Source organism: Phyllobates terribilis, unplaced genomic scaffold (assembly GCF_046119375.1).
Source record: "Phyllobates terribilis strain yellow unplaced genomic scaffold, ASM4611937v1 Scaffold_1__5_contigs__length_1240528914, whole genome shotgun sequence".
In the NCBI taxonomy this organism is placed as follows: Eukaryota; Metazoa; Chordata; class Amphibia; order Anura; family Dendrobatidae; genus Phyllobates; species Phyllobates terribilis.
Window position 1 is genome coordinate 440,763,671 of NW_027362761.1, and position 24,617 is coordinate 440,788,287.

General features: G+C 41.8%; 1 protein-coding gene across 7 annotated transcripts in view; it reads right to left on the reverse strand.

Moving 5' to 3' along the window:
- Positions 1–24,617, reverse strand: part of PAM (peptidylglycine alpha-amidating monooxygenase) — a 189,459-nt gene that overhangs the window by 55,891 nt on the left and 108,951 nt on the right. For all 7 annotated transcript variants that reach the window (XM_073677903.1, XM_073677884.1, XM_073677910.1 and 4 more), the window contains exons 10-14: positions 21,278–21,358; positions 20,883–20,959; positions 19,951–20,054; positions 3,038–3,225; positions 2,871–2,942 (exon numbers count right to left, since the gene is read on the reverse strand). In XM_073677903.1, coding sequence (XP_073534004.1) covers positions 2,871–2,942; positions 3,038–3,225; positions 19,951–20,054; positions 20,883–20,959; positions 21,278–21,358 — 522 coding nt within the window. The remainder of the gene's footprint in view (positions 1–2,870; positions 2,943–3,037; positions 3,226–19,950; positions 20,055–20,882; positions 20,960–21,277; positions 21,359–24,617) is intronic.

Genomic DNA, 24,617 nt, shown 5'->3' on the forward strand with positions numbered 1-24,617 from the left:
ATGGGGGCAGCATGGAGACACATGGGGGCAGGATGGAAGATCATGTCGGGCAGAATGGAGACACATGGAGCCAGGATGGGGGGGATGTTGTTACAGGAAGGGGCCAGGATGTGGGACATTATTACTGTAGGGGCTAATTAAGGTATATTATTACTGCTGTGATGTATTTTGTTTTTGAACATACTGTTTTCAGGGGTGAGGGGGGTCCTGCTACTGTGCATGGCGACACTGTCGCTTTTTTTCTTCATCTGGCACAGTGTAGGAGGTGGGGAAAAATTGGAGAATGTGCTCTAGGTAACTGTATGTTAGTTTCTGCTGAGATGAATCCTGGCTGGAAGAAGTGATGGCGGTCTGTGCTGGATGAAGAAGAAAAGCAAAGATGAATATCTTCAACTAGAGATGTCACTGGTGAGTCAGTGTGTTACCTGTACACTTACACTATACACTATATAGTAGATACAGAGCTCCTGTGTATAATACCACTGGTGATCCCTGTATTACCTGTACACTGATACTATATACAGAACTCTTGTGTATAATGTCACTGGTGATCCCAGTATTACCTGTTTTGACACTGGTCACTGGTATGATATATGAGGGGAGGTATGTGTCACTCAGGTTGCTCTTCTGTGTGAACTGAAACCTACTAAATTTCTGTCAGCATGTTAAAGGGTGTGGTTTTATGGGAATGGCAAAGAGGGTGGGAGGCCATTCCCCTACCTCCCCTCAGGGTGTGGCTGAGCAGGGTTAAAGATTCAGTCAGTAGTTTGCTCTATGTAGTGTGTGGTCTGGAGAGTGAAGTCTCCAGGCTGTGTTTGGGTGAAGCCAGAGAGCAACAGCGGAGGACTGGTGTTTGCTCAGACTTTACAGTGCTACCCGGAGCGGGCCGAGCCTCGCTTGTTATTGGACTCTGTTATACCTTATGTTTTGTTTTCCCGTTAACCCCAAGAGGGCCTGTTTATTTTTATGGGACAGTGCTGGAGTTTATGCCACAACCAGCAAGAAGTTAACCCGAATCGTGTGTCCTGTGTCTGCCTCTGGAGAGCCGAGCAAGTCGCTTTACCGCACTGTACACTACATGAAGCTCCTGTATATAATGTCACTAGTGAGTCCCTGTATTACCAGTACACTTCCACTATACACTGTATATTATGTACAGAACTCCTGTGTATAATGGTATAATGATCATATTGATCTAGTCACGGTGTGGCAGTATTTGTTCCTTGTATGTAGTATTATTTGATCACTATGTGTTCCGGCCATGGTGTGACGGTATTTGTCCCTTGTATGTGGTATTATTGGTCATTTTAAAAAAATGTATGTGACACATTCCCTTGCAGAAAAATAAATAAAAATATACCTAAAAAGAGTATTAGATATTTTAACAAATGTTTAATAGGTTAGAGTAGAGTAGGGCCCTGCCAAAAGAGTCTACCTTGTCGTGGTGACAGCTTAAAAAATCTTTCGGCCAAAACAACAGCTGATGGCTATGTATGTGATATGGTGTTCGATGGGAACTGTTAATGTGCGATTGGTGAGGACGTGGTGCAGAAGTGGACGGTGGGACTGTAAAAGGTTCGACGGGTGGGGACGGAGCTGGGGTGGAGCCTGGCGGAGTCTCAGGGAAGCCCGAAAATTTTGCCAGAATGGGACCCTGAAATTCCTGGTGGCAGGCCTGCCTGATGGCATTTCACGATGAGTAAGTATCTGCCTATATTTCTCAGTATTGAGGACACTAAGAAATGGGCAATGTTAATGACCATAGAAACTTAGTGCAGCAGATGAAAGATACATCATACTTCATTTTGAAATCAGAAGGTGTCCAGTTAAGGTACTTTGAAGACTGTGTGCAAATGTACCTATAAGAATTGATGTTTTGCTGCAAATGATGGTCATATAAAATATTGATTTGATTTAGATTTCTCTTTTTTTCATTCACTTTGCATTTTGTTAATTGTTAAAAATTAACTATTAATATTTCTATTTTTGAAAGCTGTTCTGCAGTACCAGTCAGTGGCTGCTACACAATGAACAGAACTGCATTCAAAGTACTTACATCTGATGGCTGCCAGAGCATATAACATCTGATCGGTAGAGGTGCCAGGTGTCAGTCGGCCATGGATACCATACTGTTGGCCTAACCTAGTTTTGATACTAGAGACAGGACAGGACCGTCCCGATTGGGTACACCTTGTCGCGGTGGAACGGCCTTTACGTTTTTTTTTTAAATAAATTAACTAAGTACCCTATGTTACTTACATGTACTATTACTATTTACTTACTACAGGTTATATGCTCATTTTGTTTTTTTTCTTGGGTTTTGTCTGGCTTATTCACATGTAATTTATGGTTTTCCATAAGATCGCAGGTCAACTCCGCTACTCATTCAAGTTGAAAAAAAACAAAAAACTATCAGCCTTGTAAAGATCAATCGGTCTTGCATTTACACTTCCAAATGGGGATGTTGTAAAATAGTTACATTAATAACATTCATATATACCAGTTTGTCTGTGGTGTATAGTCCCACAATTCCAAGCAATGTTAGGGCAGATGTTCCCTCTCCCCTCTCACAGCATGCAGTCTCACTTACACAGTACGGAGAGAAGCTGCATCCCACTTCTCTTATTTACTGTATTACTCCATATGGATTATGCAGGGACAGAGAAAGGTTGTAGACATTTGCAGAGAGTATCCATGTAGGGAAATGAGGAGTTCATGTATTCAGATGTTGGTTACATTACGTGTGATGAAGAGTTGAAGTATCCGTGACAAAACATTCTTTGTAACCGGTTAAGTTAATGCTTTGGTAATGCTAGGTGCCACGTGACACTGCTATGTGATAAATAACGAACACATCTTCTATTACGTACCCTGATCTAACACTTGTTCCTCCTCTCTCTTAGGTTGCTCTTGTATGTTTCTTGCCTCCGGTTCCTTCATATCTTACAAAGAAAAAAGAAAATAACAATATCCCCATGAAACATAATAGCAAAGATGGTATAATTCACCAGAAATATCTCTATTTTAACATTCTTACCATGGTGATGGCCATGCCCCATCATCACCATATCGGGGCTGACAGGCACAGGTATATTGGCTATTTCAGGGATGTGTTGAAATAGTTTTTGGTCCCCTGTGCGTACACATGTCATATATGAACTGGCAAGACCAGCATCCATGTAATACATAATGTACATGTTGCACATTTCATCGCTTGATGTTCCTCTGTTTATAAGAGAAGAATAAATGTCAAAGATTAGAAAAAACACTATACTCTTAGAAATTATTATCTATAATCAGATGGACGGAGGAAAAAAACAAAAACAAATAAGCAGCTCCCTAAAGAGCTTTATTGTGCAGGAGCAGTTTGGTCATTGGGGTACTGCAGCCACAAAGAGAATAAATCTGATCACAAGATGGTAATGCTCTGTGACCAGACATTTCCTCTGCAGTGGCTACTACAGGGAAAATGTAGTATTGCATCCTATCAATGGCTATGTCCAGCAAAGCTGTTTGTTGTAGTTCTCTGCTGTGGATAATAGAGAAGAGCCTTAATGTCAGTTTACTTTAATATAACATTTCATTTGATTAGATAAAGATGTTTTTGGTCTCAGGACAAAAGTCTATGTAACTGCAGACTGACAAATTGTAACTGTGCAATGCCCATACTTTCACCATTCTCCTTTATTCCCCATGTGAGTAGATGGCCATGTCATGTCACGTACAGTACAGACCAAAAGTTTGGACACACCTTCTCATTTAAAGATTTTTCTGTATTTTCATGACTATGAAAATTGTACATTCACACTGAAGGCATCAAAACTATGAATTAACACATGAGGAATTATATACTTAACAAAAAAGTGTGAAACAACTGAAAATATGTCTTATATTCTAGGTTCTTCAAAGTAGCCACCTTTTGCCTTGATGACTGCTTTGCACACTCTTGGCATTCTCTTGATGAGCTTCAAGAGGTAGTCACCGGAAATGGTTTTCACTTCACAGGTGTGCCCTGTCAGGTTTAATAAGTGGGATTTCTTGCCTTATAAATGGGGTTGGGACCATCAGTTGTGTTGTGCAGAGGTCTTGTGGATACACAGCTGATAGTCCTACTGAATAGACTGTTAGAATTATTAGTATTATGGCAAGAAAAAAGCAGCTAAGTAAAGAAAAACGAGTGGCCATCATTACTTTAAGAAATGAAGGTCAGTCAGTCCGAAAAATTGGGAAAACTTTGAAAGTGTCCCCAAGTGCAGTTGCAAAAACCATCAAGCGCTACAAAGAAACTGGCTCACATGAGGACCGCCTCAGGAAAGGAAGACCAAGAGTCACCTCTGCTTCTGAAGATAAGTTTATCCGAGTCACCAGCCTCAGAAAGCGCAGGTTAACAGCAGCTCAGATTAGAGACCAGTTCAATGCCACACACAGTTCTAGCAGCAGACACATCTCTACAACAACTGTTAAGAGGAGACTTTGTGCAGTAGGCCTTCATGGTAAAATAGCTGCTAGGAAACCACAACTAAGGACAGGCAACAAGCAGAAGAGACTTGTTTGGGCTAAAGAACACAAGGAATGGACATTAGACTAGTGGAAATCTGTGCTTTGGTCTGATGAGTGCAAATTTGAGATCTTTGGTTCCAACCACCGTGTCTTTGTGCGACGCAGAAAAGGTGAACGGATGGAATCTACATGCCTGGTTCCCACCGTGAAGCATGGAGGAGGAGGTATGATGGTGTGGGGGTGCTGTGCTGGTGACACTGTTGGGGATTTATTCAAAATTGAAGGCATACTGAACCAGTATGGCTACAACAGCATCTTGCAGAGGCATGCTATTCCATCCGGTTTGCGTTTAGTTGGACCATCATTTATTTTTCAACAGGACAATGACCCCAAACACACCTCCAGGCTGTGTAAGGGCTATTTGACCAAGAAGGAGAGTGATGGGGTGCTACGCCTGATGACCTGGCCTCCACAGTCACCAGACCTGAACCCAATCAAAATGGTTTGGGGTGAGCTGGACCGCAGAGTGAAGGCAAAAGGGCCAACAAGTGCTAAGCATCTCTGGGAGCTCCTTCAAGATTGTTGGAAGACCATTTCCGGTGACTACCTCTTGAAGCTCATCAAGAGAATGCCAAGAGCGTGCAAAGCAGTCATCAAAGCAAAAGGTGGCTACTTTGAAGAACCTAGAATATAAGACATATTTTCAGTTGTTTCACACTTTTTTGTTAAGTATATAATTCCACATGCGTTAATTCATAGTTTTGATGCCTTCAGTGTGAATGTACAATGTTCATAGTCATGAAAATACAGAAAAATCTTTAAATGAGAAGGTGTGTCCAAACTTTTGGTCTGTACTGTATATGATTTGCAAACTTCCGGTCATATGACTAGACTTCTGCACTTCTCTCAGCTCTCTTCTATTGAGAGAAGCTGGTGTAAGGAGGTGGACAAGAGAGACGACAAGTAAAGTTGATGCCTAATTGAGTAACTGCAAGCGAACACCGCCATCGGCTGGTCAAGGTGAAAGTGAAAGTAAAGAAAGAATTATAGTAGTAGGAACCCCAAGAGTGGAAGTGCATGTTCCCGGGGAAGAGATTGAAGACAACACCAGGTCAGGTGACACCTGTGCTGCAGTTACTAATTATAAAAGGCCTGGTGGGCCGAGAAGGGAGGAGTTGGCGCCAGAAGCTGTACCAGGCAGGTCGTGTGGCTGCGAGGTGGGTTTACAGCCACCATCGCCACAGAAGGGTCTGAGAGTGGTCAAATGTCAGAGAACGCCTGAACTATGAGGAAGATCTAGAATACCAGTAGAATACCATAAGTAGCGCCAGTAGAAGATCATAAGCAGCGCCAGTAGAAGACCATAAGCAGCGCCAGTAGAAGACCATAAGCAGCGACAGAAGAAGACCATAAGCAGCGACAGAAGAAGACCATAAGCAGCGACAGAAGAAGACCATAAGCAGCTACAGAAGAAGACCATAAGCAGCGACAGAAGAAGACCATAAGCAGCGACAGAAGAAAACCATAAGCAGCGACAGAAGAAAACCAAAAGCAGCGACAGAAGACCGTGACCAGATCCGAACAAGGCTCGGGAGACTATCTGGATGTAGCAGAGGATCGTTCTTGTGGGCCGTTACTTCCAGCGTAGACACACGTTACAGGGTGTGGACTGGGGCCGTGCTTCAGGAAATGGAGATGGCCAGTGCAACGAGTACACTGTATACCCAATGACTCGCATATCTAGGACTTGCACCCTAGTGGGAAATACCGTTGCCCCAACTCGAGCCAGTGTAACGATCGGAGAAACTACAGAGACTGCGACAGGGACGTGCCTAGTATTAAGAGTGGCACCCGCTAAGCTGAGACATAAAAGTATTAATAGTCATTTAGCTGCTACATAATAACATTAAGGACAGTGTATATAATAGAACGTTGCATAGATATAGTATTTAGTCACATTGCTGTGTTCTTATAGTGTCATAACATACTGGATTGCCCTTGCTACAGTTACCCGTAATATAGTGCTTACATGCATAAACACACGTGGTCAAAATTGTTGGTACCCCTCGTTTAATGAAAGAAAAACCCACAATGGTCACAGAAATAACTTGAATCTGACAAAAGTAATAATGAATTAAAAATGTATGAAAATGAACAAATGAAAGTCAGACATTGCTTTTCAACCCTGCTTACACAGAATTTAAAAAAAAATTTAACTCATGAAATAGGCCTGGACAGAAATGATGGTACTCTTAACTTAATATTTTGTTGAACAACCTTCTGAGGCAAACACTGCAATCAAACGATTCCTGTAACTGTCAATGAGACTTCTGCACCTCTTGACAGGTATTTTTGTTAGAACTCTCCTGTTAGGTTTTTTTTTAGTTTGCTGGTCACATGACCATTTTTGCCTATTTAATCCGGCTCCGCCCTCCTGGCCTTGCTGGACTTCATTGTATTTACTACTCTTGAGCTAGCTTGGTGCTCTGTTGCCGTTCTCTGTTAGTTTTGCTAGGTCTTCTGACCTCTATGCTTTTTGTTGTGTGTTTGTCTTTGACTGCTACTATTTCTGCTAGGAGGTGTCCAACTTATCCCAGTCCCTAGTTCTTGTAGGGATCCCTCCCTCACTTCTATAGGTCTTCGTACAGACTAGCCGAGGACTTTAGCGGGTCTGATCGCAGGATCAGGTTCCCCGTTACATCGTAGGGATCTACTTTAGTTCTATTGTAGGGACAGATCTCCTGTCTTTCCTTAGTCCCTGTAGCAGATCATAACAGTAAGTCCAGCCCTAAAAGAAAAAAAAAAAAATTTTCTCTAAGGAAAGACCTCCAGTTTTCCATCATGGTTTCGGTTCAAGATTTGGCTCAAAGCTTGCAGGGACTCTCTCTGGAGGTGGCCAAGCTCCAACAACAACACGTGAGTAGCTGTTCTGGAGCACATTTTGTGGAACCAAAAGGTACGTCTGCCTGATTTATTTTTTGGCGAACAACAAGATTTTTTTTCTTTTAAAAATGCTTGTTTATTGTATTTTCGTTTGAGACCCGGATCCTCTGGTGATGAATCACAGCGCATAGGGTTCATAATGTCACTTTTGCGCAAAGATCCTCAGGGATGGGCCTTCTCTCTCCAACCTAGTGATCCGTGCTTTAGATCAGTGGATAGTTTTTTTTCTGCTTTGGGTTTGTTGTACGATGATCCTGATCGTGTCTCATCTGCTGAGTCTGAGTTGAGACGTTTGAGGCAGGGATCAGGTAATGTGGAAAAATATTGTTCTCACTTCCGTCGGTGGTCTGCCCAGGTGGGGTGGAACGATTCAGCTTTGAAAAGCTTGTTTCTTGCAGGGCTAGGTGAAAGGGTTAAGGATTTACTGATTGCTTATCCCACACCTGGAAACTTGCAGGAGGCAATGCAATTAGCTATACGGGTGGACAGGAGACTGCGTGCAAGGGTTAATGAGAGCAAATCCTCGGCTATGTCAGCTCCGAGTCCTGAGAGGGTCTGTGTTGACAATGGAGAGCCGATGGAGATTGGGGCAATGGTACCCCGCTCTCAGGAAAAAGACCGCAGGCTTTCTGAAGGCTTGTGCTTCTATTGCGGAAATTCTGGTCATTTTATTAAGAACTGCGTGCTTCGTATGAAGAAAGGAAAAAAAATGGTCAGTCATGCACGTATTGCCTGTTTAAATTCTAAGGGAGTATTCCTATCTGCTACTACCGCTGCTCAGGATGAATTAATTGAATTTCGGGTATTTGTGGATTGTGGTTCTACTCTGAATGTGATTGATGGGGGATTCTTGGAAAAACTTAGATTAGAACCTAAAACTTTGTCATCCCCTATTGCTGTGGTTTCTGTTGATGGCTCTCCCTTGAAGAGTGTTACTCATAAGGTCTGTGAATTTCCCCTCACTATTAATGGTATTCATCAAGAGAATTTGGATTTGGTGGTATTGGATAATTTGCCTTCTCCAGTAATATTGGGGTTACCCTGGTTAAAATTGCACAATCCTGTACTGGATTGGTCTACCAATGAAATTAAGTCCTGGAGCCCTAAGTGTTATGACAAGTGTTGTAACGGACGTATTGCTGCGGTGGAAAAAGGGGAATTACCTGTACCTATTCAGGATTTTTGGAGAGTTTTTTCTGAGGAGGAGTCACAAATTTTGCCTCCCCATAGAGACTATGATTGTACCACTGAATTTGTCCCTGGAGCGACTCTTCCTAAAAGTCGTTTATTTAATCTTACTATTCCTGAGAGAAAGGCTTTGGAGGAATACATACAGACAAGCTTGGCCGCCGGTCACATTAGGTCTTCCAAGTCTCCTGTGGCTGTTGGATTTTTTTTTGTAAAAAAAAAAGATGGCGGTTTACGTCCTTGTCTGGACTTTCGTGAGATTAATAAAATTACTGTACGCAATCCTTACCCACTGCCATTGATTTCTGATTTATTTAACCAGTTAGTGGGGGCCAAGTGGTTCTTTAAAATTGATCTCCGGGGGGCATACAATTTGTTGCGCATGAAGGAGGGTGATGAATGGAAGACTGCTTTTAACACTCCTGTGGGTCATTTTGAGAATCTGGTGATGCCTTTTGGTCTTACCAATGCTCCAGCATTTTTTCAGAATCTTATTAATGACATCCTTAGACCTTTAATCGGCAAAAATGTGGTTGTGTATTTGGATGACATTCTGATTTATTCGCCTGATCTGGAGTCTCATTGGCGGAGCGTACGTGAGGTATTACAGTTATTAATGGACAATTCACTTTTTGCTAAGCTGGAGAAATGTGAGTTCGCTGTACAGAGAATTAGTTTTTTGGGCTACATTATCTCCAGTGAAGGTTTTGAGATGGACCCGATTAAAGTTCAAGCTGTGCAGGAATGGCCTAGGCCTATTGGTTTGAAATCGATACAGAGGTTTTTGGGTTTCGCCAATTATTACAGAAAATTCATAAAAAATGTTTCTATTATTGTCAAACCGCTGACCGATCTCACCAGGAAAGGTGCTAATGCTGTTCAGTGGACTTCTGAGGCCATTGAAGCTTTTGTGTTTCTAAAGGAGAGGTTCACCTCTGCTCCCATCCTTATGCAGCCTGATGTGACTAAGCCGTTTTTGGTTGAGGTTGATGCTTCTTCGGTGGGGGTCGGTGCGGTGTTGTCTCAGGAAAACAAGGATGGAGTACATCCCTGTGCCTTTTTTTCAAAAAAAATTTCTGAGACTGAACTTAATTACGATATTGGTAATCGGGAATTGCTGGCGATTAAACTCGCATTTGAACACTGGCGTCAGCTCTTGGAAGGTGCTGAATTTCCCATTCAGGTTTTCACTGATCATAAAAATCTGATCTATCTTGATGCTGCCAAGCGCTTGAATGCCCGTCAGGCTAGGTGGGCACTTTTTTTCTCGCGGTTTAATTTTTCCGTTACTTACATCCCGGGTACCAAGAATGTTAAAGCGGATGCTTTGTCTCGCAGTTTTTCTCCCATGGTCGGTGTTGAGGAGGAAGAGGAGAGCATTTTACAAGAAGGTGTTGTGATTGCTGCTTTGGACTCCGTTTTGGAGGATGAGATTCTTAAAGCTCAGGAGAATGCCCCATCTAACACTCCCCATGGGAGGTTGTTTGTGCCTAGGACCTTTAGGAGAGATTTGTTTGTTGAGTATCATGAGTCTTGGTTGGCAGGTCATCCAGGAATTTCTGAGACCAAGAGACTTGTGGGTCGCAGTTTTTGGTGGCCTGGATGGCAGAAGGAAGTCATTAAGTGGGTGCACCAATGAACTGTGTGTGCTAGATCCAAGTCTTCGCATGCTCCTGCTGCGGGGTTGCTTTGCCCTCTGGAGGTTCCTAGTGCACCTTGGACACATCTGGCTATGGACTTTATTACTGACCTTCCCCCCTCTGAAGGTTTCACGGTCATCTGGGTGGTCGTGGACCGTTTTAGCAAGATGTGTCACTTGGTTCCCTTCATCAAACTGCCTTGCGCTAAGACACTCGCTAAGGCCTTTGTCAAGGAAATTGTCAGACTCAATGGTGTTCCTACTGACGTTGTTTCTGATAGGGGACCTCAGTTCGTGGCTCGTTTTTGGCGTGCCTTTTGTGACAGGTTGGGAGTTCATTTGTCGTTTTCATCCAGATATCATCCTGAGTCTAATGGCCAGACAGAAAGGAAGAACCAGGATGTTGAGCAGTTCTTGCGTTGTTTTGTGGCAGACAATCAAGAGGGGTGGTCTGAGTTTCTGCCACTTGCTGAATTTGCTCTTAACAACCATACATCCTCATCTGCTGGGTGTTCGCCTTTTTTTTGTTGTTCTGGGAGACATCCTTCTTTTGGGTCATTCTCCAAATTGGTTTCGGCTGTGCCTGAGGAGGAGAGTTTTTCCGGTGATTTGGAGAGAGCTTGGACGGATGTGCGTGGTAATCTTCAGGAGGCTAACAAAAAATCTAAGAGGTACTTTGATAGGAAACGGCAAGAGGTTTTGTTTGCTGTTAGTGACATGGTTTGGTTGTCCTCAAAGAATCTGCGATTGAGGATTCCTTCTAAAAATTGGGTCCCAAGTTCGTAGGGCCCTTTAAGGTGCTTCAGATAGTTAACCAATCTGCTGTTAGGTTGGAGGTTCCTACGTCCTGGAAGAATAACCCGGTGTTTCATGTTTTTCTGTTGAAAAAAGCTGATGTGTCGGATGGGGACGCCTCTGCCACTGTTCCTCCGTTGGTGGGGGACGGGGAATATGAAATTTCCCGCATCCTAAATTCTAGACGGTATAGAGGGAGTTTGCACTATCTCGTCGCTTGGAAGGGTTTCGGACCTGAGGATAACTCATGGGTGAGGGCGGATGATGTTTCTGCTTCCAGACTTGTCAGAGCTTTTCACAGGAGGTTTCCTGGTAAGCCTGGGCCTAGGGGATCCGGAGGATCCTCTTAGAAGAGGGGGTACTGTTAGAACTCTCCTGTTAGGTTTTTTTTAGTTTGCTGGTCACATGACCATTTTTGTCTATTTAATCCGGCTCCGCCCTCCTGGCCTTGCTGGACTTCATTGTATTTACTACTCTTGAGCTAGCTTGGTGCTCTGTTGCCGTTCTCTGTTAGTTTTGCTAGGTCTTCTGACCTCTATGCTTTTTGTTGTGTGTTTGTCTTTGACTGCTACTATTTCTGCTAGGAGGTGTCCAACTTATCCCAGTCCCTAGTTCTTGTAGGGATCCCTCCCTCACTTCTATAGGTCTTCGTACAGACTAGCCGAGGACTTTAGCGGGTCTGATCGCAGGATCAGGTTCCTCGTTACATCGTAGGGATCTACTTTAGTTCTATTGTAGGGACAGATCTCCTGTCTTTCCTTAGTCCCTGTAGCAGATCATAACAATTTTGGCCCACTCCTCATGAGCAAATTGCTCCAGTTGTCTCGTGTTTGAAGGTTGCCTTTTCCAGACGGCATGTTTCAGCTCTTTCCAAAGATGCTCAATAGGATTTAGGTCAGGGCTCATAGAAGGCCACTTCAGAATAGTCCAATGTTTTCCTCTTAGCCATTCTTGGGTGTTTTTAGCTGTGTGTTTTGGGTCATTATCCTGTTGCAAGACCCATGACCTGCGACTGAGACCAAGCTTTCTGACACTGGGCAGCACATTTCTCTCTAGAATACCTTGATGGTCTTGAGATTTCATTGTACCCTGCACAGATTCAAGACACCCTGTGCCAGATGCAGCAAAGCAGCCCCAGAACATAAGAGAGCCTCCTCCATGTTTCACAGTAGGGACAGTGTTCTTTTCTTGATATGCTTCATTTTTCCGTCTGTGAACAAAGAGCTGATGTGCCTTGCCAAAAATTTCCATTTTTGTGTCATCTGTTCATAGGACATTCTCCCAGAAGCTTTGTGGCTTGTCAACATGTAGTTTGCCAAATTCCAGTCTGGATTTTTTTTCAACAATGGTGTTCTCCTTGGTCGTCTCCCATAAAGTCCACTTTGGATCAAACAACGACGGATGGTGCGATCTGACACTGATGTTCCTTGAGCTTGAAGTTCACCTTTAATCTCTTTAGAAATTATCCTGGGCTCTTTTGTTACCATTCGTATTATCCGTCTCTTTGATTTGTCACCAATTTTCCTCCTGCGGCCAAGCCCAGGGAGGTTGGCTACAGTCCCATGGATCTTAAATTTCTGAATAATATGTGCAACTGTAGTCAAAGGAACATCAAGCTGCTTGGAGATGGTCTTATAGCCTTTTCCTTTAACATGCTTGTCTATAATTTTCTTTCTAATCTCCTGAGACAACTCTTTCCTTTGCTTCCTCTGGTCCATGTTGAGTGTGGTACACACCATGTCACCAAACAGCACAGTGAGTATATGTAGCCCTATATACAAGCCCACTGGCTGATTACAAGATTGTAGACACCTGTGATGCTAATTAGTGGACACAACTTGATTAAACATGTGCCTTTTGTCACATTATTTTTAGGTGTACCATCATTTCTGTCCAGGCCTATTTCATGAGTTTAATTTTTTTTTAAATTCTGTGGATGCAGGGTTGAAAAGCAATGTCTGACTTTCATTTGTTCATTTTCATAGATTTGTAATTTATTATTATTTTTGTCAGATTCAAGTTATTTCTGTGACCATTGTGGGTTTTTCTTTCATTAAACGAGGGGTAACAACAATTTTAACCGCGTGTGTATGTACTTATATATAGATTTTCTTTCTGTGTTGGTCAAATAAATAGTTTTGGTTGATTACCACTGTCTCCTCATTGTCTGCGCTGTTGCATCCAAGTAACCTGTTTACACTGGATGAGAATAGTCGGCACATGGCTCAAAGTATGCAAATCGTATATGTGAAAGCACACATATAGGGAAATTGGCACAGCGTGCCCATCGCACACAAAGTCATGATTCATCAGTCTACACTCACAAAAGATGGCCGCAGACTTTTCATCCTAGAACAATAAACCCCTTTAAGAACATATATTTTAAAATAATATCTCACAGATTAAAGAGAAAAGGCCATATTAAATATACTTGATCCAAAACACAATATTTATTTTAAATTTCAATGGACAATTTCAAGTTCCTGAACAGGAGGATTTTCACCAACCGTATTCCACAGATAGATGAATCTTCACAAGGAATGTTTTATGGAAGTCCATAGCCTGTAAATTTCTGACTAGAAGAAGGTAAGCACAAGAAAGCCTCTATATTTATTGGCAGAGCATTCACTGGTATAACAAGCAGATGTGCTGCTAGCTCCAGTTATATCCTGTACAGTATTCAGCCTAGGTAATACGCATATTTTGATTGAATATTAAAGGAAATCCGTAAGCAGGTTTTTGCGATATAATGTGAGAGCAGCATAACATAGGGCAAAAGAGACTGATTCCAACAATGTATCACTTACTGGGCTGCTTGGTGTAGTGTTGATAGAATCATTGTTTGTCTGGCAGCTTCCTGTGTATACTGGTTACATAGATTAGCCTGTCTGCCTGGCACCTGAGATGTAGTCCTGTAGTGATAAACTCCTGCTGATAAAATACTGATTGTATTGAAACAGCAACACAGAGCCTAATAAGTGACACATCCCTGGAATCAGACTCTCTTGCCCTATATTATGATGCTCTCAGATTAAACAGCAAACACCTGCTGACAGATTCCCTTTCATGGTTCTATTTGTGATTGTTGTGGGCAATCAAGTGGTTAACCTTCTCTAAATCACATTACAGGCCATAATGTGCTAGTAAATGATATTTAACCTACTCTAAATTCCCTGCTAGCTATAACCACCAATCCTCTCCTACAAAGGCCAGATGATTACTATTCTGTGTATTACATCAGGCATGCAGAGAAGACGAGGCAGCAAGTCTCCGCTGCATTTCTCAGCAAACGTATCATTGCTGTCAACCACAGACGATATATATATTTCTTTGACAAAGTGCATATCTTTTATTATAAATAGATAAACAGAAGAATACAGAAGGAAGTGTGGGGAGGAGATTCTAGCGATGGAATATATACCAATGCTGTCTTTTCCAGTGCGGTGTAGCAGGATTCACTTATTTACCATAGCAACAGTAATGATACAAGGAAGAGGCGAAAAACACAAGGGCTACAAAAAAGGGAATTGGTTTCTTCCGTGCGATGAAAGCAGAAAGCCCCCCGAGAGACAGCATGAGTCAGTCGCCAACCTATGCCCTTGCTACTGATGCTGTGAAAATGGCTCAGCTTCATCCCGGGTGCGAGGAATACCTGTCACTTTAATTGTCTTCTCCCTGCACACACAAGCAGACGCACACACACTGCTCAGAAATCCCCCCCCCAGTCACAGGGGACGAGCTTCCGGCACAAACATTCCAAATAACTATTTTAATGCCATTGATTTTTTTGTTTCTTGCATGCAGGCAACACAATGGTTTTAGGCAAATGCCAGACTTGTGGGAAAATTAATTTTTACGAAGCCTGAAGGATATCACAGACATGTGGGAATTCACTGCTATTTTTGTTCTAGGCTAAAGTCAAGAAAGGCCGATGTCTGACACTGAAGTACAATGATTTTTTATTTAGAGTCAAGCACTGCTTGTACAGAAACCCTACAGTTGTCACTGACCTCTCAGTGAGAGCACATGCCGGCTCCTGGGTGCCCGATCGAGGGAGCAGACGAGCCAGAGATACAGGAGCCATGATGTTTCTACAGTGATGGCTCCCACAAATATTCACATTCATTCTAGGATATTTCTGTTTTCAAGCTGTAGTATATAATTCAGCCTTTTAAAAATGCTTTATTAGATAAGAAATATACACCCATTAAGGCATATAGAGTGGAAAGCTGCTACAATGAGTGGCTCTCGGGCTGGCAAACCTGATGTGACAATGTTTTACATGGGACATACCACTTCTTCTAACCATCTTCTGATAAAACGAGCCATTCCAATGGGTCAGTATCTGCGCTTAAAACAGATCTGCCCCGGTGAGGACATATTTGAAGTTCAAGCTCAGAAGCTTGATAAAAGAGTGTATATGCAAGCAAAATTGGTGAGATTCACTCTTGGGGAGTAAAGCACAAGAGAAATATACAAATCAGTTTCCACAACTTATTACCACATTCAAATCATGATGGAATGAGATGAAAGCAATTTTTGTGAAAAAGATTTTCCCCTATACCTATATGATTCTCACCTGATCAACCTAATTTTGAGAGAGCTCTTGACAAAATATTATATACCTCCTTCCTAGGGGAACACATTTGAGAATAAGGGCCCTAGGTGGAGCACTTACTAAAGTGACGATTGCTCCACTTGTCAATATCTTGAACGGGCTACCATTTTTGTCAACATGTGCTGATAAGGAACTCAAAATCACATATCATAATACATGTAAACCAGAGGCAGTGATTTACTATGTACTATGCTACCTGTCTCTGTAAATTGACCTGCATTGGGATGACAACCAGACAACTGAGTGTGAGAATATTAGAATACGCCAGGAACATTAGAGCAGCACGCCAGGGACGTAAGAACGGCATGCTAGAGACGTAAGGACGGCACGCCAGGGACGTAAGGACAGCACGCCAGGGACGTAAGGACGGCACGCCAGGGACGTAAGGACGGCACGCCAGGGACGTAAGGACAGCACGCCAGGGACGTAAGGACGGCACGCCAGGGAAATAAGGACGGCAAACCAGGGAAATAAGGACGGCACGCCAGGGAAATAAGGATGGCACGCCAGGGAAATAAGGACGGCACGCCAGGGAAATAAGGACGGCACGCCAGGGAAATAAGGACGGCACGCCAGGGACGTAAGCACGGCACGCCAGGGACGTAAGAACGGAACGCCAGGGACGTAAGAACGGAACGCCAGGGACGTAAGAACGGAATGCCAGGGACGCAAGAACGGCACGCCAGGGACGTAAGAACGGCACGCATTTGGGACGTAAAAACGGCACGCATTTGGGACGTAAAAACGGCACGCCAGGGACATAAAAACGGCATGCCAGGGACATTAGAGCGGCACACCAGGAACACATGAATAGCAAGTCAGGAAAATAAAGACGGCATGCCAGGGAAATAAAAATGGCATGCTAGGGACATAAGAACGTCACGCCAGGGACATAAAGATGGCACGCCAGGGAAATAAGGATAGCATGCCAGGGAAATAAGAACGGCACGCCAGGGAAATAAGAACGGCACACCAGGAACACAAAAACAGCACGTTAGGGATATAAAGACGGTACGCCAGGACATAAGAATGGCACCCCAGGGACATAAGAATGGCACGCCAGGGATATAAAGACGGCATGCCAGGCGCATAAAAACGGCATGCCAGGGACAAAAGAACAGTATTGAAAGAGAAAGACGTGGATAAATTAAAAACAATCCCAAGATACTTTAAGGAAATTCATAAATATGATACAAAGAGTAAGGGGCATTTATTTTGTGAGACTAGGCAACAGAGTGGGTAATGTAAAAAAAATAAAAAAATATTAGCGTCACCATACGGCTTAGGCAAGTTTCCCACTCTTACAGTGCTCTACGCCAAGCACTAAGTCAGGGTTTCCAGCAGAATTCCCGACACAGTCATTCACTTGCTGATGAAGTCTCTGTGGACACTGTATGGCCTCTGTCCTGGCAGTATTCGCCTTTTTCAGGTATGCACAAAAACATGGTTAACATTTTGTGCATGGCTGAAAAAAACATATAATAAATGGTGCTCATCAGGAAAATGAGAATGATATAACACACATATACCTGCACTGTTCTGCTCAGGTGAGAACAACTTATTTTAATACAAATGTGTAACATGGCCATTGTTATGCTGACATAGCTTTCTGACTATTTCTATTCCCCAGTTTTCTATAGCAGGTCTAGGTCTATGTGCGTCTACTGCTGTGCATATGCTGGACATATGGTAAATTCACCCAAATCTTTTTAAGCAAAATCTGGATTTTGTACTATTACATACATCTAAACATTTCAACAATGGAGCTGCAATGAATAGACATATGTTCCTTTCGTGACTGTTTCCTTCTTGAGCGTAACACAATTTTATGCAAAACTCTAGTCCATATGGGAATAAAATCAAAGACATTCCAGGCTGATCCAATTTAATCCCTAATTAGAAGCCTCTCTGCGTCATTTGAAAATTTGTTGCAGTCAAGTGTAGAACAATGGGCCATGAATGAAACCCTCATGATGTAAATAATACATTTTGAAATATTCATTCAGCTGTCTATCAACGTTACATTTTTGCTGAATGCCCCAATATCTATTAATTTAGGAAATAAAAAAAAATCCAACCTGTAGTCTGATGTATTCCCTGAGATAACTAGCAGAAGATGGATGGTTAGGTTACCGTCCAACTACTACCACTCCACAACCGATCTCATCAACTGATTGTACAGACGGTTATCCATCTTATCCCCATTGCTGCTGTGTGAATGAGACCAGAAAGCATTTTCCAGATTCATATACTTTCCCCCATTTGTTTCTATTACACAACTTTCTGTAAATCAAATGTACAGTGAGGATAAGAAACTGTGTTATATTTCTTATTAGAGGAAAATGCATCTTTCTTTACTGTCCTGCACTGATCACTAAGGGCTCATGCAGATGTTCATGCAAATTGGTCCGACCACAAATTGGCCACGGGTCTCCTGATTTGAGCATGACAGCTTCATGTATTTCTATGAAGGTGACACACACTGGTCTGGAGAGCCACGGCCAGTCCGTGCATTGTGGTCCGAGATAAGACCGAGATCCATGAACATCTGAATGACTCTGATTTCCTATAAATTGTACATAGTGTTAGAGTAGCTCAAGCTCCCCTAACCATATCTCTCATATACATCAGAGATGACATTACACAGCAGTAAGAAGCAGTGAAAATCTGTAAATCCAGTAATAAGGGGAGGTAAAGCACTTATGCAGCACAATCTATATGTGTCTCTGCCTCTCTCTCTCTGTCTTTCGGCAGCTGCTTCCTCTGCCTCCTCTCGTCATTTATACACCTTTATGGGGAGCAGTTTTATGCCCGTCTTTCACCGAGCTGATAATCCATGAATACATGACAGTGAGTGATCAGTACAAGAGATAAGTGGTAGGAGAAAAAAAAGTGTGGTGGAAGAAGCTTTTTTCTGCAATAGGAACTATTACAAAGTTTTGTTATCTTTGCTTGTACACTTCATATATGAAAAGTTATTTCAGAATTAGAGGTATACTTTAATAAAAGAAACTCCTACAAATCATTGGTTTCCTAACACATTTTAGATTATTTTAATTTATAATTATAGATGTTTATAAACATTTCTAACACATAGACTTATGCTTTATATAAACACAGTACTGTGCAAACATTTTAGCTGGTGTGAAAAAGTTGCTACAAATGACCAATGTTTTCAAAACTAGAACTGTTAATAGTTTATTTTCATCAATTATCAGAATGCAAAGTAACTGAACAAACAGAAATCCAAATCAAATGAATATTTGAGGTGACAATCCTTTGCTTTCCAAACAGCATCAGAGCATCAATTCTTCTAGGTACACTTGTACACAGTTTTTGAAGAAACTCGTGAGGGAGATTGTTCCAAATATCTTGAATAACTAACCACAAATCTTCTGTGGATATAGGTTTATACAAATCATTCTGTCTCTTCATGTAATCCCACACAGACTTGTTGATGATGATGAGATCAGGGCTGTGTAAGGGCCATATCATCACTTCCGGGACTCCCTGTATGTTTGGAGTTGACATCCTGCTGTAGAATAAATTTGAAAGCAATCAGATGCCTTCCTGATGGTATTTTATGATGGATCGATGATGTATCGAGTCTGTGTGGGATTATGTGCAGAGATTCAGGAGGATGTCAGCAGGCTTACATCCACAGAAGATCTGTGGTTAGTTGTCCAAGATGTTTTGAGCAACCACCCTGCTGGGTTGCTTCAAAAACTGTGTGCGAGTGTAACTAGAATTGATGCCGTTTTGATGACAAAAGGGGGGCCACACCAAATATTGTTTTGGTTTAGATTTCTCTTTTGTTCATTCACTTTGCATTTTGGTTATTGATAAAGATAAACTAATAACACTTCTATCTTTAAAGCATTCTTATTATGCAGCATTTTTACACCGTACTGAATATATAAATAATGTCTCTCTCTCTCTCTCTCTCTCTATATATATAAACATACATACATACACACACATAAATACAGTATACACGGATCTTCAGTTGGACATCTATTATTCATAGCAAGAGTCTGTGCCTGGCTACTTGCAGACAGGATAGCCCTAGGATATTTACGTTATAGTTATAAGGTGGTAAGACGTCCAAAGCTCTGGAACAGAAATGTAATTTGTCCTTGGAATTGATTTGGAAAGTAAAAAAAATATAAGTATCTCAAAGTGTGCAGTAGAGCGATTCTTTTACCTTCATTTATTAAATGAAATGTGAAGATTTTTACATAAATATAATATTAATACTTTAACTTGCCCAATATAAGTATTAGACGTCCTGCCCTGACCAGTGAAGAGACATCTGGCTGCTAGAATATCTCCAGGACGAACGTCAATTGGATCTTCTACTGGGTAAAATGCCTAATTGAAAAAAAAAAAAAAGTTAATTTGGAAGCATGAATGCTTATTTGCAGGAAGTCAGTAAAAGGCATCAAAATGTAGCTTTTACCCTTTAATGTCCTCTGTCACGTGTGTGCGCACAATAAGACAGCTGCACTGAAATGTATGGGATACAGAATAGCAGTTTCAGAGCGCTATACACATGACAACATGATGAATATATATCAGGCACACACACTAGGGACAATCTGAAAGGAAGATAATATATCGTTTTGTGTTTGGCGAGTGGGAGGAAATCTAACAACCCATAAGAATCACACATAGGCTAGAGAAGTGCATACAAGATCGCCCTGGTCTTCTCTATAAAGTGAGTGCTAAGATAACACCCCTTATCCCATATCACTAATATCAACCTCTAAAACTCTGTTTTAATGGAAATCCCTTTTGACATTTTTACCTGTGGTAGTGGCAAAAGCTGAATACAGTGGTAGACATGACAATGCATGCCACCATAACTTCAGATTACAGAAAGCCGTAGTATGAAACTGCCTCCAAGACTGCTGATGCCCAACATAAGATGTCAGCACAGATTGTCGACAGACTAGTATGACTGAGGCTGGTGACGTTTCTTCACCACCGTCTACCCACCCATCTGACACTGCAGTGACAAACAAATCCTGCATGGCCTAGGTAAATACTTGCATGTACTTGTATGCAGAAACATGCGCTATATGCCAAATACAATGTAAATGAAACCTGAGGTTTAGTCCAGGCTAGTGGGCAAATGTCTCCTAAGCCATCAAAAAAATAAGAAATTCTTATGTATGCAGCCTACGTTTGAAAAGATACCTGTGGCAGCTGTGGGCTCTGTCTTCCAATCAAAGACCACTTTCCGTTCCTGATTCGGTACCCACTGACAACTTGACCTGGAAAGTTTAACAACATAATGTATGAATTTATGTATAGATGCTTAAAAAGTGCAACAAATTAAAGTGTAAGTTTCTGGGCCGATTACATATGCAAATTGCCTCTTCGGAGAGGAAGACGGCACACATATTGAAAGCAGCAATCCTAAAAGTCACTATCGACCCTTTAACGAGTCTTGCTATATGACTTAGGATAAAAGCCAAACAAGAATCTCAATTTGCAGACACGATGTTTCGGGGTAATGCCCCTCATCAGTGCAAAGTATGAGATCTGATTTGCCTAGGTGAGAGGCTAAGACTGGGCCAAGGCATACTTACCCAACTGATGCGTATGGACTCTGTAGGCAAATGGGTGCATGGTTGGTTTTTCATATGCACAGGCGATATCTGAATACACAGCTAAAATTAAAAAAAAAATAATGTCAATATACATGTATATATATGTTTTACTGTAGCTGCACTGAAGGATGTGGACACCTTTGGGGATTTTTTTTTTTTATATAAATACATTTATTTTTTTGGTAAAAATATTTTTTGCAGTTGAGTTTCCTTAGAAATTTTGCACCATTTCTATAGTCTCTGTGTTGTACTGTTTAGTACTGGTTGCAATATGAGTTAGCTAAGATCCGTCAGTGAGATTGTTCTGACGGGAAAGTCTGACGGGAAAGTCTGTCACGTTTTTAATCAGTCTTCTTCTGGGCTGTTCTCACCTAATTTATGACCATATTAAAGTTCAACTCAACTTTAATGTGGCCTGGGGTCATAAGTCAGCTGAGGGAAGTTCAGAAAAAAAGTGTTACAAACTCTCCCATTAGAACAACCTCACTGACAGGTACCCAGTCCCATCATTCAGCAGTCAGAAATGTGCCGGAAAAGAAACAGCTTGGAAAAGCCAAACGGTGCAAATTTTTTAATGAAAGATAAATGAAAAAAAAAATTTTCTGCCAAAAAATACTTGCATTTATAAAAATAGATTGCTTTTACTTTTTTTTTTCAAAGGTGTTCATATCCTTTAAATGGTATTATAGAAGAATAGTATATGGCCCAGGCTGTGACTGATCTCTTCAATGCATTGATAAATTATTCATGTGATAATACATTCCTTACTGTACATTACTAGGTAATAAAAAGTCATGAGGGGATCGGGATTATATTAAGACAAAAGCTTACAGACCAAAAACATTTTTGCATAACCGCTATTACATATAGCATAGAGATTGGCAAAATTTATAAAAAAATATTAGCATTAAATTTAAAAAAAAATCTCCGTTTTCCACTGGACTGAAGCCGCTCTCCACATTCCACTCAAAACACATCCTTGGTAACCAGATATACTGGAATATAACCCATCATTAAGATTTAAGACAATGTTATAACATTTCAAAAAATAGAACTTGCTTGAGATGTACACCTGAAATTAAAAGACGCGCTGTGACTCACTATTCGGCTCCGTAACCTGATAATAGGCTCTCCGCTTTCCATTTACAAAGTCAAGGACATAAGAATTTAGAACAATGTATGGAAAGGAAATAAAGGAAATTCGCTCAGTGAAAGAATGAAGGGCGTATATCGTTAAAAGCCTTCTATTGCTGGGATGGAAAAAATAAAGGTACACATTTGTGCCAGGTCATAGAATTTAACATGTACTGTATGGCAGGATTATACAGAAGGGTTAGCACCAGATGGTAGCGCCCATAGTTGTTTCTCAGTTGTAAAATTAATAGGCTTTTTCTTGTGCTGATCACAGGGTATGCTTATGCTGAACCACCAGTGATCTATTGTAATCTGTGTGAAATCCATCCGTAGGTATTTACGGTAATTACCTTACAGCGCCACCACAGGTAGAAATCAAATATTAAACTGATCTCATCGCAATGAAAACCTTGTCCAGGTAATACACAGACTATGTGGTCATCCAGCGTGGGAGACTATCTGTCACGCAAGGTGTGGGAAAGACTAAGTGCAACACATAGGGAAGAGGAAAAGAGAGCCCAGAATCTAGGGAAAGGGGGAGCGGAGACCTCCTAGGCTGATTTAGTGTCACCCTGTCTCCCCCAACATCCCTATATTGGTTCTTCACCAATCGCTGCACGCGTACCTCGCCCTGTCTTTCCCTGGCGTTAGGCTCATGCTAGGGAAGGGAGGGGGTGAGCACTAGTTGATCCCCACTGAACATTAAAGACAACAAGGGGGAACAAACAAGGGAAAACCGCTTAGCTTTAGTCGACTCCAGACAAATGCGCACACGTCCTCTAGCACCAGAGAGGAAGAAGTCCTGCTCTTGCTCAAGCCTTCACAAGGGGTAATGAATATCGCCGGCACCTCCCTCTGGCATACAGTAGGTATTTATACACCCAGGCCAGGGTGTTAATTAGCCAGAGGAATGTAGCCTCTGGGTCTAAGAGATACAGCTTCTAAGAAGTTGTCTGTAATGCCAAATGAAGAGATCTCCTGCAACCAACTGCAGGGTGACTGTCACTTCTGACACACCCGTGACACTATCATTGTAGGTTTTCTTCTCTCTAGCTAATAGATATGGGCCGGCCTTTTCTAAAAGTCTAAATTCCCTAAAAAGTGTATTTGAGAATGGTTTACTATCTGAAAGCACTATTTTACTCGCAGCGGCTGACCCAAGATGGCAACAAAAAAAGGGGAGAAGTGTTCAGTTCTAACAACATCCTGACAAACAACGTTTTTTAAATCAGTTCTGAACAGAACATAAATGGATGATAATCTTCTCCAGAAGTAATGAAGAATAAAAGAGTTTATCTAATATTTTCCTGGTTAATAGTATAAATAAATAGGTTTTGAAACAATACAGAATTTTCAGTTTTTTTTTTCAAATCAAAAAAACAAATCAAATCTAAAATTAAAGGTAAACTGTCAGCAGGATTTCACCTTCTAAATTATTTATACAGTCATGTAGCTCTTTCAAAGCAAGTCCTGCAATAACTTTGCATGGACAGTCCGTTCCTCCGTTACTGAGAAATTAGCGTTTGAATGAATATGCAAATGAGGATGAATAGCTGTTGCAGATCTGAAGCCTCTGTCACCCTAGCTCTATTTCCCACCCAGCGCCACTTCTTTATGCTTGACTGACTATGCTATGCGACTTCAGGCAAAGGAGTGGTCAGTCAGAACTGGGTGGGGAATAGAGCTGGAGTGACTGAGGCTTCGGATCTACAAATAATTAATCAGCCTAATTTGCATCACAATTCAAAAACTGATTTCTCAGTAATGGAGGAATGGACTGGACATGTAAAGGCATTGCTGGACTTGTCTTGGATAGAGCTACATGCACATATAAATAGTTTGGGGGTTAAATTCTTCCCTTTTAGATGGCAATAAGAAGTGAATAAAAATCCAGGGGACCCAATAGTGAAAGGCTGAACTGAGGCACCCCATGGGCCTCCGACCACCATTAAGCAACCTATGGGGTTCCCACAATAAAGCTCCCGATGCTCAGATGGCGCCCCACCACCTTACCTCACTGTCTAACCACTTCGGTGCCATGATCGCTATTCAACACAGGTTTTAAATTACAGCCATCAGAGTTAGTTCCAATAGTAACAGTTACCAGCGGGAGTCTGCTGTGTAAAAAAAGCAGCTGGAAGCTGGATAGAGAGCTGGTTCAGTGTGCGAGCCCACTCCACACAAA